Below are 18,662 nucleotides of genomic sequence, written 5' to 3' on the forward strand. Positions count from 1 at the left end.
TATACTTTAATAATACTGTGATTTAAATAAAAATACAAGATCCTAATTATATTTTTTCCTTTCCTCATTGCAGGTTAAAGAAGTTTCTGTGTTATCTGTCTCAAGCAGGCTTCCGAGTAAGCCGAACTCATTTTGACCCAATGGGCGTTCGTACAGATGCGCCTCTAATGCAGTTTAAATCTATCCTGTTAAAGTACAGCACGCCCACCTACACTGGAGGACAGTCCGAGGGCCACGTCCAGTCAGCTTCCGAAGATACAGTAACTGACAGGGTCGAAATGTCAGTGAATGACAAAGCAGAGGCAAGTGGCTGCAGAAGATGGTAAACATAGAAAATCTGTTCTCAGGTGTCTGTAGAGATGGCCTAATCGTTCTCTATACCAACTCTAGTTCTTTTTCTATTCTTTCAATTCAGTGGCGTAAAAATAAAAAACAGTATTGTTTTCATTCAGAAAATTAGCAGTTTCTAACTTAGCTGGTTTGGGAGCTTTGCTTTTTCAGGTTTTTCTTATTTTAAAGAAAACTTAAAATTTTAATAGAACCATTTTATATGAAGCCAAGTTTCTGAGATCACCCTACTGTTTAATAATTTGGAAATTTTTCACATGTGAAGTGTCTGGAATTTTATGTACATTATGGAAGCCATCTTTTGCTATTCTTAATCACATCTTAAACGGATTCATGATGTTTCTTTTTCTGTTTACAGTGCACAAAGTGAAAGTAAAGCCTTTGACCTATTAAAATGACTCTGAATGAAATAGGAAGAAGAGTGTTCTTCCAGGTCACTAATGTATTTCACAATTATAAAGCTAAAATGTGTTCCCATTTTAAGAAATCATACTTCTTCCCACATTGATCTTTTATTTCTGGCTTTTGAGAAACTAAATACTTGCCTGAGATAGAAACACATTTCTTTATAAGTTTAAGGTCTAGATGACTAAGCTTCAAAATGTTGTCAAAACAAATTTAGACCACTGTTCTAATATAATAGTTATTCACAAGCACTGAAACCCTGAAAAAGAGAAATTTTGTTACAAATTAAACAGGTTGGGTGATCTCAGGTACCACCTCGGATAATGCACGTACAATACTCATTTGCTTGGTTGTACTACCTCTCAGAAGTAAAATCTGTCACCTTATGAAGTGAGGGTTTTTTGATTTGAGGGTTTTTTTTTTGTTTGTTTCTTTGGTTTGGTTTTTTGGGTTTTGTGTGTGTGTTTGTACAAATTTTTTGTGTAAGTAGCCCAAGCTAACATAACTATAAAAATTAGTTGGAAAAAAAAATCTTGTCTCCATTAATCAATCATTTTTGCTTCATTTAAATTTATGATTTTAGATGAAAGGATTTGGTATAAAGTTTACGATTTTGTCTCAAAAATTTAATCCATTTGCCCTAAAGTATTTCTTGGGGGAAGTAACTTTTTATAACCACTAAGCTGGGGTGGGAGTACAGTTATAGTTGAAAGATTGAATTACACACACCACATAAGAAAAAAGTGTTTCTATGACATATACAAAAAATCTGGGGGGTGGAGGTTAGATGAACATAGAATATTAATTAGCAGAAATAAGGGAAAATCGCTTTGTGCTATTACAGGATATTCCCAAGAGGACTTTTTTTCTTTCTCCAATTAACATAATCATACATTTTCAGTAAAACAAAGGAATAGGTAGTGCAAGTTAGTTTCTGTAATGACCATAAAAAATACTCGATAATTCTTGTCAGTTAAAATTTTAACTTACAAATGAGCACAAAAAGAAATAAAAATTATTAGTTACTTCTTTTTTGTTTGTACAATTAAAAAGAAAAATTACTATAAATCCACAAGGTAAACCAGAATTCAGATTTATCTGATTTAATATATATCATTAAATTGAATATCAGTCTCAAATTTTGCTAAATGCTTATCAGCATGACATATTGATCAATGATGAGTTGGGTTTAATGCAAGGAGCCTAATTTAATACAGAAACATAAACTATTATCTAAAATATGTATTAATATGTATGTGTATTAATTTCACACATAAAGACAGATTTTTCTAAGAAAAGTTTGATAGGAAGTAGTTTGGAACTCTGTGATAAGGTAGTGTATCAGTCTAAAAACGAAATGACTTTAAAAATTCCATTTAGTTCTACATTAGCAACCTTGTTCCCCTAACAATAGTAGTAATTTGAGATACTGCAAATGTTGACCATAGTGTAAAACGACCTCAGTTGTATCTCTCCATTAAAATTTGGTAAACAAAAGAAACCAGTTAAGGAAACTATTGTTTCGACTCTGCTAGTTACTTATGTTAATACTCTAACCATACACTCAGGAAATGGGAGAAGTAACCAAGGGATTGGTTTGGAGGGGGAGGATCACTGTGATAGACTTGAGTCAAAATTCCTTTTATACCAACTTCCATAAAACTCCATTCTGAATAAATTGTGTGATGTTCTGGTTCCCCCAAATTAGAACTGAAGACCAGTTCAGTAATCCCAAAGATCTAGAAATTTCTTTCTGCATTGCATAATTGCTCTGGTAAATGGCCACAGGTTACTTTGTAGAAGGTGAAGAGATACACGAATGCATTATTTGTGATGTTATATCAGGGTCTTTTCTCAAAGGGCTCCAGGAATCCAGCTAAATCAGGCCTGGGAACTGGGTGAGGGCTTGGAAATACCATAGTGGCTCAAGTCCGACCTATAATTTTCAGTTATAAAAATCAAATAGGACCGTGGAGGTTATCCATTTTGATCCTTTAAATCACATGATCAGTTAGCCAAGGCCAATCCTTGTGTTATACTGATTATCTTGTCCTACTGCTTATTTAGTAACCGCGCCCACCTTTCTAGTCTAGCAATTAAGTGAACTACTTTGTCCTGACATGATAGTCTTGGCAGTGCCCACTGAATCAAGGAGTCCATTTCAACTGAAGCCATCTCCTGGTGGCGTCCCTGGCAGACAAACACACTATAAAGCTTTCCATGAGTTCGGTGCTCTGCTCACTAGTGGTTTCCCAATGCCTTGGTAAAGAGAGTCAACTGGACTCTCAGGAGGGATCTAGTTAGAGGATCACACATATTAAATCCTCTCCAACATTCCCCCTCTTCTGTTTTCGATTTCCTTTCTCTACATTTTATCAAGGAATTTCTATCATATTACTTCCAATTTAGATGAGCCATTGCTGAGTGAAAATGTCTTTCAACCGATTAAAAAGGACCATTTGGAGCAGTTTAAAGGTGACAACTGAGCTAGAATCTCTGCTATAGGTGAACCCATATTGCTAATTTAACCCAATTTAAAATTGTTATTTCTTTTAAGGTTCTACATACTCAGATCTATTTCCATGGGTATTCTCCACATAGCAATATATGTGTTCCAAAAATGCATTCTTTTAGATTATACTTTATATTAGGATCTGACTCAAACTATGTCCTGGAAACAATGAAGGATTGTAAGGATAAAGCAAATGGACTTCTTTTTGCAAGTTAACTCTTCTAAATGATGTTATTAAGGGGTCATCAGCCAAAGTAACAAGCGTATCTATGGGGTTCACTTAAAGTGAGGATCAGGGATTTAGAATACTCATTCATCCAAGTCTTTCTAAAACTCTTATCTCAATTCTCAGTGTCACTTTCCTCACCAGTGTCTCTACTCTCAGAAGACCCAACAAGATAGGAATTCAGCCAATCTGCAGGATCAAGCTGTGTTTTCCAGCTGTCTCCGCCTAGGCTGGAACAGTGAACATCTCACAATTTTAGTCTCCAGGATAAGAGTTTCTTCAGCATTAGGAAAGGGAATTCCCCAAGCCCAAGAAGAGGTTACAAAGAATGAACATCTAAAGACAATGTCTTATTTGTCTACAGAGCCTCATCAACCATGCCCATACGATCCCCTTCTCTTCTGCCACCCTTTCCCTCTGCAAGAACCAAGCCCTCTTCCAGCCCAAAGATCTTTCCCTAGCTCTCCTGAAAAGATAAGACAATGTTAAAATGTGAGTAAATTGTACATGAGTTACCCCGAAACCGCAAACGTCTTCTACCTAATTTTATGCAGTGAAGTGGACTGAGAGGAGTTTAGATGAAGTAGGCCCAGGAGTAAAATTTACCGAGTATAAAAACATTTCCTAGGAAGTGGAGTATTAATGGTAATAGTTTATATGAAACATAGTACTACACATCACTATTTATACATATTCTATAACATTTATAGATTTATATCATAATCTTTAACAGTAGATCTGAAACTGCCCTTTATAAAATTAACAAAGGGCCACAAGGTGGGAACCGTGGTAGAGGCCTGAACTCTGCAAAGGTATAGGTATAGTTTAAATGTGTGTATAACCAGCCACTGTTCCCTAGCTTGCTTTCCTATAATTGCTTACTACTCAGGAGTCACACAGCTGATGGGCATAAAGATTCTTAGCTTTCTTCGTTACTCCCATAGATAACATTGCCCTTGTGAAACCTAAGGCTAGTTTTTGAGATATCTTCCAGGCCTTGCATTCTGGTGGACTGGCCAACTCACCCAGAATAGTGGCCCATACCAAGGAACTGACTCAACTAGTCTTGCTGCCCCCACCCAGGAACCGTCTCAGCACAAGAAGACAACTTACACAGCCCTGTGATTCTACCCCCTCAACCCTGAACCCAGCCAATCACTGGATTCAGTCGCTCCCCCTTTGTCCACCAAACTATCTTCAAAAATCCTTTCTCTCAAATTTTCGAGGGGTCGGATTTGAGAAATTCCTCCCATCTCCTCACGTGGCACATGTAATATTAAATTTCTCTGTGGTAACACCGATTCCAGTGTATTGGTTTCCCCTTGAGCAGTGGGGCAGTGGGCCTGGTTGGGCTGTGACAGTTCTTATTATCCGTATTTCATAGAAAAAGAAGAGAAAAAAAAGAAAAAGGAACTAAAGCTAAACAAGATTAATTTATTCAGTGCCACTCTAAAACTGGCAAGAGCCAGGAGGATCTAATCCCCAGCAGACCTCAGAGCTCATGCTTTTAGTCACTTGAAAATATACCTTTATTAAAGGACATAAAGACATATGTAAAATAAAAGTTTAGTTTTGTTACTGAACCCAACTGGGATCCACTCAACCAGCAAAGCAAAGTCACACACTGAAGTTGAGAATTGCAGCAAGAAGCAGCCAGGCATGGTGGCACGGTGGCTCACACTTATAATCCTAGCACTCTGGGAGGCCGAGGCGGGAGGATCACTTGAGCTCAGGAGTTTGAGACCAGCCTGAGCAAGAGTGAGACCCTGTCTCTACTAAAAATAGAAAAGTTAGCCGGGCATGGTGGTGTGCACCTGTAGTCCCAGCTACTTGGGAGGCTGAGGCAGGAGGATCGCTTGAGTCTAGGAGTTGGAGGCTGCTGTGAGCTAGGCTGACACCACGGCACTCTACTCAGGGCAATGGAGTGAGACTCTGTCTCAAAAAAGAAATAGAGAATTGCAGCAAGAAGAAAGAGGCATTTTTATTACATGGTGTCAAGCAAGGAGTAATCAGCTAATGCTTAAGACCTAAACTCCTTAGTGGCTTACAAGCCAGGGTTTTTAAAGGCAGGGCTACATTTGAGGCAGGCAAAATTGTACATCAATACATTTGGTCAACCCTTTGTTCCTCAGTTGAGAAAGTGATTATAGAAATTATTTGAATAATATTTTATGAAATCTTGGTTGGCAGTGATGGTCAATTAGTATCCTCCCTCCCCCTGCTCCAAAACACACATACACACACTCTCTCTCTCCCTCTCTCTCTCTCTCTCAGTGCTCTATCAAATACCTATAATTGAACTTCACAAAGGATTACACGTCCAAGGACTTCACTAATGATGTAGTTTATATCCTCCCATACTGACAGATAAAAACACATACATTCTCTAAACACAAAGCTTATATTCACAAATAACTCTTTGCTTAAAGACAAAATTTCAATTAATAAATCACAATGGGAATTTAGTTATTTAATGCAACCACTAATCTAATGTCACCAACAAAATCTAAGCAGTTTTATCACAAAAGCAGGGTTATATTCAGTGGGCATGCATTAATCTATACAAGTTAACATTACACCAGAAAAGGAATCGAATATAAAAGTTCCCTTGATTTTTGGTGGTTTTTCAAATTTCATGGCACAGATTACAAAAAAAAACTGTAAAAACAGATTTTAAATATTTTCAATAAAATGGTAAAAAAATTGAATAAGTTTTTTTTATATTGGGCTGAAGATTTAAAACATCAAGCTGGCCCCAATCTGTCAAAATTGACAGATAGATATTTACAATGACTAGACAGACTTTCGTTACAATGGTACTTGCTGGAGGTGTGTACTCCCTCCTATCTAAAAACCCTTTGAGGTTAATTTCTGAATGCAAACATGTATTTTTAAGCACTGCAATAATATAAACTTGGAAACACACCTAGAATCAGGACAGGGACAAAAAATAACACACAAGTCAATCGTATTTCTGACCTGTCAGCGTAAAGCCTTCTAGCTCCCAAACACCCAACACTGTCCTTCAGCATAAAAATTAGGAAGAGTACAATGACTTTACCCTACTGGCTGGCATTCTTCTACGGAATTATCTTTCACTACCTATCAAGGCAGGGCTCAAGCTCCATTAACCTGCTTCTAGAATGTAATTAACAGAGCACCAAATTTATAAACTGGTACGGCAACCCAAAATGCTAAACAAACTTTTCAAATGGAAGCAAACTTTTCTCCATTGTTCCATGTGCCATGTTATTCTTGAAACTTCCGTGGCTACCAATAAGAAAAGAATCAGGGAAGCTTTGAACATATCTTGTACTTTTTATCAAGGCTAAAGTGCAAAATATCTCATCTCTGGTATTTTAATAGGAAAAACATCAAACACACATAATAAAAGAACTGAAGTGACAGCAAATTAATGCAACAAAAAGCACTCTTAAATATACATTTGAAGACTACATATTACTACCAATTTAATTTTTCTTTAAGGAAAATCTGTCAATGAGTCAAGTTCTCATAGAACTTAAGATTTTGTTTGATTCTCTTTCCAAGACCAAAAATTCCAAAATTACAGGGAAAAAGAATGGGAAAAAAAAATAACATTGCATGACGATGGACACTAAGTTCATAAAGAACTTCTTTTTAAAATGAGATATTATGGAACAAAATACCATGAAAAGAACAATCCTATGAGAATTGTTGTTAAGCACAGTAAACTTGAGCCTTGGTCTTCATTAAGATACTACAGTTTATATAGAAAACTATAAATATACACAACTCCGGGGACAAAAAAGTCAGAATACATATTATTTAACATTCTGTAGGCCTAAAAAACTTTTGAGGGAAGAGGGAAAGACGGCCAACAGAATCTTTACTTAAGAATACAGAACTATGAAAAATTCCAGGGTCCAAAGGGTGCTCCAAATGGAACCACGCTTTGTGAAAACACACAACTTAGATAATATTTTTAAAGAAACAAAAAGTACTGAATAACTGCAGTCCCTTCCATAAAGGATATCTTAAATTAAGGGGAAAAGATTTGAATAGTGTAAACGAGTCTGGCTCAGAAAGAAAACTGAACAACATATCCAAGATCTGTCCATAAAAGTAATGACAGTACATCTTTAATATTAAAGAAATAAGCTATAAAAAAGTTCAGTCTCAGAATTGGTTTTTAAAAGCTCATTTGTGCTCCTTTGTGGGTGCGTAATAAAGTTCCATGGGTTTGTTTACTTTCCAGTATTTCTCACTGACCAATTCCAAAGAAAAAGAGCCATTTAATACCTAAAACAAAAAAGAAAGAAAAAATTATGAAAACTGTGATGAAACAAAAATAGAAATCCACAGAATCTTTTTTTAAAAAAAATCTTGGGAATTAACTACGTATCTCTTACACTGTTCACAACAGAATAAACAAAGGGTATTAAAAAGTTAACTACCCTGTTGCAGTTTCTTTCTCAGGGTCCCAGGGTTCTACACGGTCTTGTTAGACCCCACCCCACCACCTGCCACTCAGGTGATTGACGTGCTCCAAGTTTCAAAACTGTCTATTATCTGAAAATACTCACAGTGAACTGGCCACTGGCTGTTGCTATATAAATGGTATATTGCTTCTCACTGGCTGTATCAAGGTTCATCTGGTTCGATTCGCCTTTGCTTCGAAGTTCTTCTAAAGCTAACCGCACAGCCAGATACTTGGATAAGTGATCAACGGTGGCGTTACCTGAAGTCTTTATGTATCTGGAAGAATAAGTCATCAAAAATTTCACTTCTAGAATACACTAATGAGAAAAATTTACTTAAATTATGGACCTAATAATATATTTCCTTCTTTCTTTCTTTTTTTTTTTTTAAGAGACGGGGTCTCACTCTGTCTGGAGTGCAGTGCAGCACACCATCATAGCTTGCTATAATCTTGAACTCCTGGGTTCAAGTGATCCTCCTGCCTCAGCCTCCTGAGTAGCTGGGATACAGGTACCCATCACCACATCTGGCTAATTTTTTCTATTTTTGGTAGAGACAGGGTCTCACTCTTGCTCAGGCTGGTCTTGAACACCTGACCTCAAGCGATCCTCCCACCTGGGCCTCCCAGAGTGCTAGGATTATAGGCACGAGATGCTGCACCTGGCCTGGAACTAATACATTTCTTAAAAGCTAAGTAAAATGTAAATGTCCCAATTACTAACAAAATAATATCAGAAAATTTACTGCTTTACCGTCTAAAAATTTCTTATTGAAAAGTACAGAAGAAAACTACCTGCTTACTATCTGACTGCTGGCCTATGAAAACTTTACCTACCTTACCTTCTAAGTAAAATGTGTTATGAAGCAACAAAAAAAATTAAACACAAAGTACTTAGGAGGGAAAAAGAACATATGCCTCAAACCCCAATGATAAGAATTTGTTGGCTGCAGCAGGAAGAGGAATAGTTAGAATATAAGCAAATTTCTTATTGTTTAAAAATTAAACTATCTGGTTTCTAAGACTGAGTAGACAAGTGTTAATCTTGGGATTTTTAAAGCATGGCATACCATTCAACCGCTCATTCAATAAATATTTGATTATTATCTGCATTCAGTGGCGGGCAGTATGCTAGAGACACCGTAGCACAGCAGCCACCCTTGCCAGCGTGAATTTTAGAGCCTATTGGCACCATAGTATGATTGTTTAAAAATCTGAATGGTCCTTTTCCCTCTCCTACCCAAAAGGGTCATTCCAATTTCAGGTGGAAAGCACATGAAAAAAAAAAAAACAATTGGCCGGGCGCGGTGGCTCACGCCTGTAATCCTAGCACTCTGGGAGGCCGAGGCGGGTGGATCGCTCAAGGTCAGGAGTTCGAGACCAGCCTGAGCAAGAGCGAGACCCCGTCTCTACTAAAAATAGAAAGAAATTATCTGGCCAACTAAAATATATATAGAAAAAATTAGCCGGGCATGGTGGCACATGCCTGTAGTCCCAGCTACCCGGGAGGCTGAGGCAGTAGGATCGCTTGAGCCCAGGAGTTTGAGGTTGCTGTGAGCTAGGCTGACACCACGGCACTCACTCTAGCCTGGGCAACAAAGCGAGACTCTGTCTCAAAAAAAAAAAAAAAAAAAAAAAACAACAATTTAGGCAGCCAATGTATCCAAACTGAACCCCAACAGTCAATGGAATGAAATATACCACTACTACTACTTCTGAAAAATTGCCTTTTAACTCCAAATTAAACATTCTGAATTCAGATAATCTGAAACTAACCCACATGCTTACCTTGTCTGTGCACTGTCATCTTTTTCCATAAGTGTGGGATGAGGCCTGAACACCAATTCAATTTCACTAGCACCATCCATTACTGGATCAATTGCCACTGCCGCATTGTTGTTATCAAGCTCAAGCCCAGAATCATCAGATGTTTTGGTCCGTTTGTTACTAGGGCCTGCTTCCTGATTGCTGTGTGTGGACGCATTACTACAGTGCGAACTGTCACCATTGTCTTCTGCGCCACTACCGTTTTCAATCTGTTGTTTCTTGCCTCGCTGTAATCTAGAGGAAAAAAAAAAAAAAAAAAGAATGTATAAAGTTTACGCTTTTAGTCCTGAAAAGCATCAAATTTGAAGCATATTTACTACTGAACTTTAGAATTCTAAAAAATCTTGGTAACTGTATTTGCTCCAAGTTGGATAATGGCATTGTTCCCCACTTGTCCTTCAAAGAAAATCTCTCACACACAAACATTTAAATGATTTAAACAAGTGTATCTATTCATTTAATAAGTTTCTTTATTAAACTAAAGACTGTAAGAATTACTGGCAAATCATTACTTATATTTTGATCATTTTGTCCACTATGAAATTATGTTTAAAGAAAGGCGTGATTTAGGTATGAAATGTGAAAGTTCTGAGGGAAGGTATTTATGCCTCTTTAAATAGAAATTCTTAAGGAAACACTATTTGAAAAGGACGGCAAGCACCCCGCCACCCCACCTCCCTCACAGTCTAACTGCTAATGCGATGCAAAATGATTCCAATCAGGAGAATGGGATGGACGTGGAGGCAGCTCTCTAACAAGCTCAAATACTAAAACCAATTACCGGGCAAGGCACTTTGTGTATGTAACCTCATTTACTCTTCAAAACAACCTGCCAAGGCAGTTAGCATTACCACCATTTTATAGTTGAGAAAGTGAAGAAACTGAGGTACAAGATTAAATAATTGGCCTATGGTTATACAACTAGTAAGTGCCAGAGCTAGACCTTAGGATGTTATACCAAACCATGTTCTTTCTACCGCATCACCTGTCTCTCTACTTCTATATACAAGAAAAAAGAAGGGATGTATGATGAAAAAGCAATATGAAAGGATGACATGTACTTCTAAGAACAGTGTCATTATCATGTTTATTGCCAGGACGATGAAACAGCAGCCTTACAGGTTAGGAAGTTGCTTAAGAACTCGTTTAAAAAAAAAATTAAATTCTGCTTATAAAATCTATAGATCATTTCAAAACCAAGAGGGGACTGGCTAACACATTAAATGACAAACTATGATTGAAAAAAATAATGGAACAAAAAAACTTGGGGCCAGATGCAGTGGCTTGTGCCTGTCTTCTCAGCTACTCAGGAGGCTAAGGCAGGAGGGCTGCTTGAAACCAGGAGTTTTAGACCAGCCTGAGGAACACAGCGAGACCCCGTCTCTTAAAAAAAAAAAAAAAAAAAAAAAAAAAAAATTAACCTGGCACAGTGGCTTGTAACCTCTAGTCTCAGCTACTTGGGATGCTAAGGCAGGGGACTGCTTGAGCCCAGGAGTTTGAGGCTGCAGTGAGCTATGATAGCGCCACTGCACTCCAGCTTAGGTGACAAAGCGAGACCCCTATCTCTTAAAACACACACACACACACACACACACACACACACACGAGAACGTGCATACAACCACCCCCACCCCTAAACTCTCGACAGTGACCATACAGGGACTACACTTAAGTATTTTCTAAAACCGATAATTAAAGCAAAAGTTGTTTTACTGGCCATAAATTACAGAGCTCTAACAGGTTTACTAAGAATTAATGTATGTACTTTTATTCTACACCTATTTCCAAAAAAAGATCGAAGTGACAGAGCTAGATTAATGTAACTGCAGGCAGCATTTAAAGAATAATATTCAGATAAAGGAGATTTATAGCCTATTATTTTATATCCTACACTTATCAAATCACATCTATAATACTACATACTGTCTTGACAGTAGTATTTTAAGAATGACACCAATAATCTTGAAATGTCATGTGAGAAATTAGAAATGTGAAAGTTCAGCCTTTAGAGAAGCATCTAAGACAATATATATCTATATTAAAGTATTTGGAAAACTAGGAGTAGAATCTGAAATATGTGTAGAATCCAACATTAAGTATTTTGACAGAAGACAGGCCAGACTGCTACACATAAGTGATTAATTTTAATTCAATATAAAGGAAGAACTTACACAAAAAATTCACATATTCAAAAATATTTACTGATACAGACAGGTGCAAAAAATAAATCCTCTTTTGCAACGCAGAACTCATTGTTCAGTGTGAGTTTTGATACATATAAGAAGGAATATTATGAAAAAATATGTATATATTTACTGAGCAGCTTCTTTAAGCCAAGCATGGTTCTAAGTACTGGCGTTGTAAGAGTCAATGATACTAACATAGCCTCTTCCCTCTTAGGGCTCATATTTTAGTTGCAGCAGGTACCATATGTCAGAGAATGGTAAGTGCTGTGGAGAAGAAATGAGGCCAGAAGGGTAAGGAAGTACAGAGTCCTGGGGTGGAAGACGGAAACTTCGCAGACATCTGGTGAGAAAGTGAGGGACTGGAAGATTATCTGGAAGAAGAGAACAGTAAGTACCAATGCCCTGAGGCAGAAGCGTGCTTGGTGAGTCTAAAGAACAGTTAAGAAGCTGTAATCAAGTTGCCAACATATGAAAGGCACTCCTGTCACACAGCCCCACTGCTTTCTAGTTTCTATGTTCCAACAAGACAAAAGACTACTTGTAAAGGATTTTGCCAAGGGGATTCTTGCTCTTTAAATACATTAAAGGCCTACCAACTCTTGGGAATATATAATTCTTTAAAAATAAATACATTCAACATTTAATACTTTAAGACAGAGTGGTAGGTTAGTGTAATAATAGTAACATATTTAGAATGGAGCACATCTTTTAACCTTTAAGTCAGTGGTTTTTGACTGTAGTTGCACTTTAGAATCACCTGAGGAACCCAAAAAACAGTAAAGCCTGGGCCCCGATTACTCAGTCTGCCATGACACCTAAACCCTGAGATTTAAATGCATCCCAAGTGATTCCCACCTTCAGCCACGGTGAAAACCACTAGATTGAGATGGGGCTTTACTACTTCTCCTACTTGGAAAATGCTAATTCTCCCTGGGATCTAAATACATTAGAAGATAATGTCAGAGAGGAAAAAAGGATAGGGGTAAGGAAAGTGCCCAGATTACGTAGTGTCTTGGAAGCCACCATAAAAGTCTTTTGGTTTTTGACCCGAATGTGAACAGAAGCTATTAAGAGTGTTCTGAGTAAAAAGCTCTGATCTTACTTCTAAGTTAACAGGATCTCTAGCTGCTGTGCTGGTAACAGACCATGGGGGTAGCACGGGAAGCAGGAAGACCAGTTGGGAGGCAATTTCAATACTTCAAATGAAAGATCATGGTGGCCTGGACTAATCTGAACATACTGTGGAAAAAGCTACAAATATTTATTCACAGACTGAGAAAAAGAGTTTAAGGGTGACTCCAAAGTTTTCGGCTTAAGCAAGTGGAATGACGGAGTTGCCATTAACTAAAATGAGCAAGAATGAACGGAAGCAGGGGATAAGAATTACAAGCTCAGTATTGATCATGTTAAGTTTGAGATGCTTACTAGACATCCAAGAGGAGACGAGTCTAAAATTCAGAGACATCAAGGCTGGACATATAAATTTGGGAGTCATCAGCATGTAGATGGTAATTAAAACTATGAAATTTTATGAGATAATCTGGAGACAGACTTTGTATTGAAGAGAGAAATAAAGTCTGATCCCCGGCACACTCCACTTTTAAGAGTTAGGGGAATTGAAATAAAAACTGCAAAAGAAACTAAGCAGCAACAGCTAATGACATACACAGGGAACCAGGAGAAAGAATATGGTCTCCTGAAAGCCAGATGAAGAAAGCTATTCGAAGGAGAAATTGTGTCCAATACTGCTAAGATGAGGTCTCAGGATCAGCAGTTAGACTGGGTAACGTGGAGGTCACTGATAACTTTGATAAAGGCAATATGATGGGATGGTGTGGATGAAAGTCTGACTGGAGGAAGTTCAAAAAAGAATGGGAGGCCGGGCGCGGTGGATCGCTCAAGGTCAGCCAGTTCAAGACCAACCTACTAAAAATAGAAAGAAATTATCTGGCCAACTAAAATATAGAAAAAAGTAGCCGGGTATGGTGGCGCATGCCTGTAGTCCCAGCTACTCAGGAGGCTGAGGCAGTAGGATCGCTTAAGCCCAGGAGTTTGAGGTTGCTGTGAGCTAGGCTGACGCCACGGCACTCACTCTAGCCCGGGCAACAAAGCGAGACTCTGTCTCAAAAAAAAAAAAAAAAAAGAATGGGAAAGAATTTGGAGAGAGACACAGCAATTCTTTGAAGGAGTTACACTATGAAGAGGAGAAATAGAATGGTAAGTGGATGGAGAAGTAGGTACAAGAGATTCAGAATTTTAAATGGAATGCCCCATTATGCCCAGAGGCATATATTATACCTACATGAAAAGGTAAGCATGCATAACTACTATTTGTTACTATATTTCTTACCTTTTCCAAAAGCAAATTCAATATTTAATAAAGTATTCAGAAAACAGCTACCCTCTCTAGCCCTCTTTCCCATATACCTGTTCATAGCCTGTATCTTCAGTCCTTCCTCAATGCTGTGACTGAGTGCTTGCTGATTATTGTGCTTGTTGATCCTGGCTAATACTCTCTCTTGATGAGCTTCATACTCATCACGACTTGGATAAATTTTGCTGATGAGTGCATCAAAGTTTGGGTCTGGCCTTAGTGATCTTTTGGAAACTAGCTTTTTCCGACAGGTAGGACATTCTTTGTTCCTAAAAAAAAAAAAAAAAAAAGGAGGGGAAAGCAAACGTAAATAATGTCAGTATCTCTGGGCTAAAGACAAAAATATCCAGCTTCTGGAAAGTTATCATCTTTATGCCAATACTTTTACCAAGTCACAGAAACTTAAACTTATTAATCTGAATTTCCATGAAAATCTGACTATGGGTAAGCAAGACTTTGGAAACCTCAAGACACTCTATATACCAGTTGCCAAAAGACAAAAATTTGCGTATTTCTCAATAATTTATATATAACCATTTTAGAAATAAAAATCTACTCTTTACTAATTTAAATTTCCCCTTTCTCATATGCATGCCATATAAGGAAAAATTACCACTTATGCATTATTAACTTATATGGTATCAGTTCTTTTACTGAAATAACAGTTTAATAAGCATATTCTTTTATATACTTAAGAAGCAGAAAAACCATGGTTTCATGCTTTGTAATTATAATTTCCTCAAAATAGATACTCCTAAAATTGTATAAAACCAACTGTTTCAAAACAAAGATTCTCCAATAATTAAAACCTAGACTTTAGAAAAATTTCTAGTTCTCAACTAAATACTTATAGAGAATAATGTATTTCCCAAACCCCAGAGAGCACTGTCAAGGTACCATTTAAGTACCCAGTATAACTCTTTTCAACATACCCACTTCTAAGGGCTGTGATGATACAGTCTGCACAAAAACGATGTAAACACTCCTTTGTAGTCATGGTATTTTTCAACATATCCAAACAAATAGGGCACATTAATTCACTGTGTAGACTGCGAGGTGAAACCACAATTTCCAAGCCATCTGTTATGGCCTCCTGTAAAACAAGTCACTTTAAAATTAAATGCTACTTAATTTCTTTTATTATGGACAAGTTCAAACATATAAAGGTATAGGAAATGGTAAAAATGAACATGTATGTGTACCTAGCCACCACCGTCATCTCACAGCCAGCCTTGTCATAGCTATGATCTTCTCCAACTTCCCTCAGCCCCCCCACCACATTATATAAATGTTCTTATTTTAAAGATAACATATTAATGTATTTAAAAGACAACTATGGGAAATTAGCCTGGTATAATTTTAAAAAGCACTGAATTTGGAATCACCTGCCCTAGGGTCTAGTTCTAGTTACATTATATTAACTAGCTGTGTGACCCTAAATAATTATTTAACATTGTTTTCTTACCAGCAAAATGAGGAAGTTAGGGCTAAATGGATTCTTAGAATTTTCATCTTCAAAAATTACACCATTTTGACATACATTACATTTTGCATTGTCCATTAAACTATTTTAAGATTCCAAAAAAAGTATTCTCTAATTTGTAAGTAGTTTAAAAGGATTTCATTTTAAAATCACTTTTGAACTTCAAAAAGTCTTGGTTCACAGAACAATTTTATACCAAGTGATCAGGTTCTCAGGCTAATTCACAAGCTGATTTAAACCAAAATACAGCTGAAGCCTAACATGTATCACTATATCCAACTGTCACGCCTAAAAATGTTTCTCTGCAAAAATGCATTTGAACTTCCAATGTAAAATTCCAGGACACCATCTCCCCTGCGGCAGAGCAATTAGTGAATCCCACTTGCTTCACCACCATTATGCACCTTTCCCGCAAGCCAGCATCAAGAACAAAGATAACCTAGCTCTAAGGCCACCAATACCACCTCCTATGGATTGAGGAGAGCTCTAGTACAGTGGGTATTATAAAGAAACGTGCAGGCAGAAGTAAGCAGCTTCCAGTAGGCTCCTGACACTAGCTGTCCATCACACTTGTGTTTTCTTTATATGGTCAAAAGATTGATTACTCCAATAGGAAAAACATAGAAACTACAGGTAGTATTCCTAATAGGCTTGAGTAAAATATATTTACATTTACACTAACAACTACCATTATTAAGTGCCTGTTATATTTCAACTTTTATTTATACATAAAGTACTTTTTGGCCAGGCGCAGTGGCTCACGCCTGTAATCCTAGCATTCTGGGAGGCCAAAGCGGGTGGATCACTCAAGTTCAGGAGTTCAAGACCAGCCTGAGCAAGAGCGAGACCCCGTCTCTACTAAAAATAGAAAGAAATTATCTGGCCAACTAAAATATATATATAGAAAAAATTAGCCGGGCATGGTGGCACATGCCTGTAGTCCCAGCTACTGGGGGCTGAGGCAGTAGGATCGCTTAAGCCCAGGAGTTTGAGGTTGCTGTGAGCTAGACTGACGCCACGGCACTCACTCTAGCCCTGGCAACAGAGCAAGACTCTGTCTCAAAAAAAAAAAAAAAAAAGTACTTTTTGTATTTTACTTTACATAGTTTAATACTTACATGCAAATATAACCTTCATTTTATAGATGAGGAAACTATCACTCAGAGAGAATGATGACGACCCAGGTAGTAAGCAAGTCTGTTCTTTCCCTCTTTAAAACATGGCTAACAAAATCCCAACCCTAGATAAACTCAACCTTCTATGTTCTTCAGGGGTATACCTGTGCAGATATGTAACACTGTAGGGGAAAAGGGAGAGGGGAAACAACATTGGTATCACTAAAAATTTTACCACCAGACTCAGGCTGGGTGTGGTGGCTCACGCCTGTAATGCCAGTACTTTGGGAGGCCAAGGCAGGAGGACTGCTTGAGGCCAGGAAGTTCAAGACCAGCATGGGCAACACAGCAAGACCCCTTATCTAAAACAAAACAAAACAAAACAAAAAACACAAGTTAGCTGGGCATGGTGGTGCACACCTGTAGTCCCAGCTGCTTGGGAAGCTGAGGCACGAGATCACTTGAGCCCAGGAGTTGGCTGCAATGAGCTATGATTGATTGCACTCCAGCCTGGGCAACGGAGCAAGACCCCATCTCTTTAAAAAAAAAAAAAAAAAAAATTCACCAGCCTTAAATGGGCGTCAACATTGCTCAGCAACTGGTTAGTCAAACTCGCTTTTCCTTTCTTTGTGCTATTTTACACCTTTTCTTCTATCTGCACTTTTTTCCACCTGAACACTTTCAGTAGACTACCTTACCATATTTCACTAAAACAGAGCTCCCTCATTTCTTCTCTACCAAATCTCTAAATCCTCATCTCCTCTCTTGTTCACAGAGAAACTATGCTTCTTCCTATCAAAGGTACATTCCTTTGTACCTTCTCGAGGACATCCTCTTTTGATTATTCTATTTGCTCTCAGGCTTCAGCAATCTATCCCTTTCCATTGAATCAGCCTAGAAGATTAGTATTTCAACTGGGCTGCCAAGTAGTAAATTGTGAATGATGAACTCCAGAGTTGTGCAAGGGAAGGGCGGGGAGGGGCACTCTATCTCCATCTTAGACATGTAACAAAATTTAAAATTTAATTTCACATTCCCCTCCAGTTTTTGTTCCACTTCTCTGCTCTGTTCCACTTCACAGCCAGATTTCTCTGAAGAATCGTATGTTTATCTTTTATTCACCCCTGCCCTCTTACTGGACCACATATACATACAATTATCATATCCTTGATTCATGATGTGAACCAATGAGAATGCATCATGATTCCATTTAACCTTCAACCTACTATAATCTGCTCAAGTGAATTTGCTCTTGTCAAGGTCATTAAGTATTAATACATACAGTCGTCTCTCTGTATATCCATTTGGGACTGGTTCCAGGAACCCTCACAGATACCAAAATCCTTGGGTGCTCAAGTCCCTTACATAAAATAGTATAGTATTTCCATATAACCTACACACATCCTCCTGTGTACTTCAGATCATCTCTCAATTACTTACAATACCCAATACAATGCCTACACATCACTTCATTTACATGGATCCAATGCAGTACTAGGCACATGGCAAATTCAAATTTTGTTTTTTGGAACTTTGTGGAATTATTTTCCAAAATATTCTCAAATCCGCAGTTGATTGAATCCACAGACACAGAACTCATGGATACAAAGGGCCAACTGTATTGCCAAATCTAATATAAATATACACTTTTCTCAACCTTCATCTTATTCAATTTCTCCGCATTGTTGAACACATTAACTACATCCTCCTTCTTGAAATAGTTCCTT

At 37.7% G+C, this 18,662-nt stretch overlaps 2 protein-coding genes and 1 pseudogene across 5 annotated transcripts in view; 2 read left to right on the forward strand and 1 right to left on the reverse strand.

Annotated features, from left to right (window-relative positions):
• TRMT1L (tRNA methyltransferase 1 like) overlaps positions 1-2,250 on the forward strand; it is a 35,545-nt gene extending 33,295 nt beyond the window's left edge. For 2 of the 4 annotated variants that reach the window (XM_069459263.1, XM_069459261.1), the window contains exon 15: positions 74-2,250. In XM_069459263.1, the coding sequence (XP_069315364.1) occupies positions 74-326 (253 nt within the window). In that variant the 3' untranslated portion in view covers positions 327-2,250. The remainder of the gene's footprint in view (positions 1-73) is intronic. The other 2 variants (XM_069459260.1, XM_069459262.1) reach the window with 1 other exon arrangement.
• Positions 2,251-7,217: 4,967 nt separating this feature from the next.
• Positions 7,218-18,662, reverse strand: part of RNF2 (ring finger protein 2) — a 35,604-nt gene continuing 24,159 nt past the window's right edge. Inside the window, exons 3-7 of the mRNA XM_069459452.1 lie at positions 15,270-15,430; positions 14,391-14,606; positions 9,739-10,011; positions 8,057-8,228; positions 7,218-7,772 (exon numbers count right to left, since the gene is read on the reverse strand). Of these exons, the coding sequence (XP_069315553.1) occupies positions 7,671-7,772; positions 8,057-8,228; positions 9,739-10,011; positions 14,391-14,606; positions 15,270-15,430 (924 nt within the window). The 3' untranslated portion in view covers positions 7,218-7,670. The remainder of the gene's footprint in view (positions 7,773-8,056; positions 8,229-9,738; positions 10,012-14,390; positions 14,607-15,269; positions 15,431-18,662) is intronic.
• Positions 11,957-12,069, forward strand: LOC138375895 (small nucleolar RNA SNORA40; annotated as a pseudogene).

Source organism: Eulemur rufifrons, chromosome 27 (assembly GCF_041146395.1).
Source record: "Eulemur rufifrons isolate Redbay chromosome 27, OSU_ERuf_1, whole genome shotgun sequence".
NCBI classification, from domain to species: Eukaryota; Metazoa; Chordata; class Mammalia; order Primates; family Lemuridae; genus Eulemur; species Eulemur rufifrons.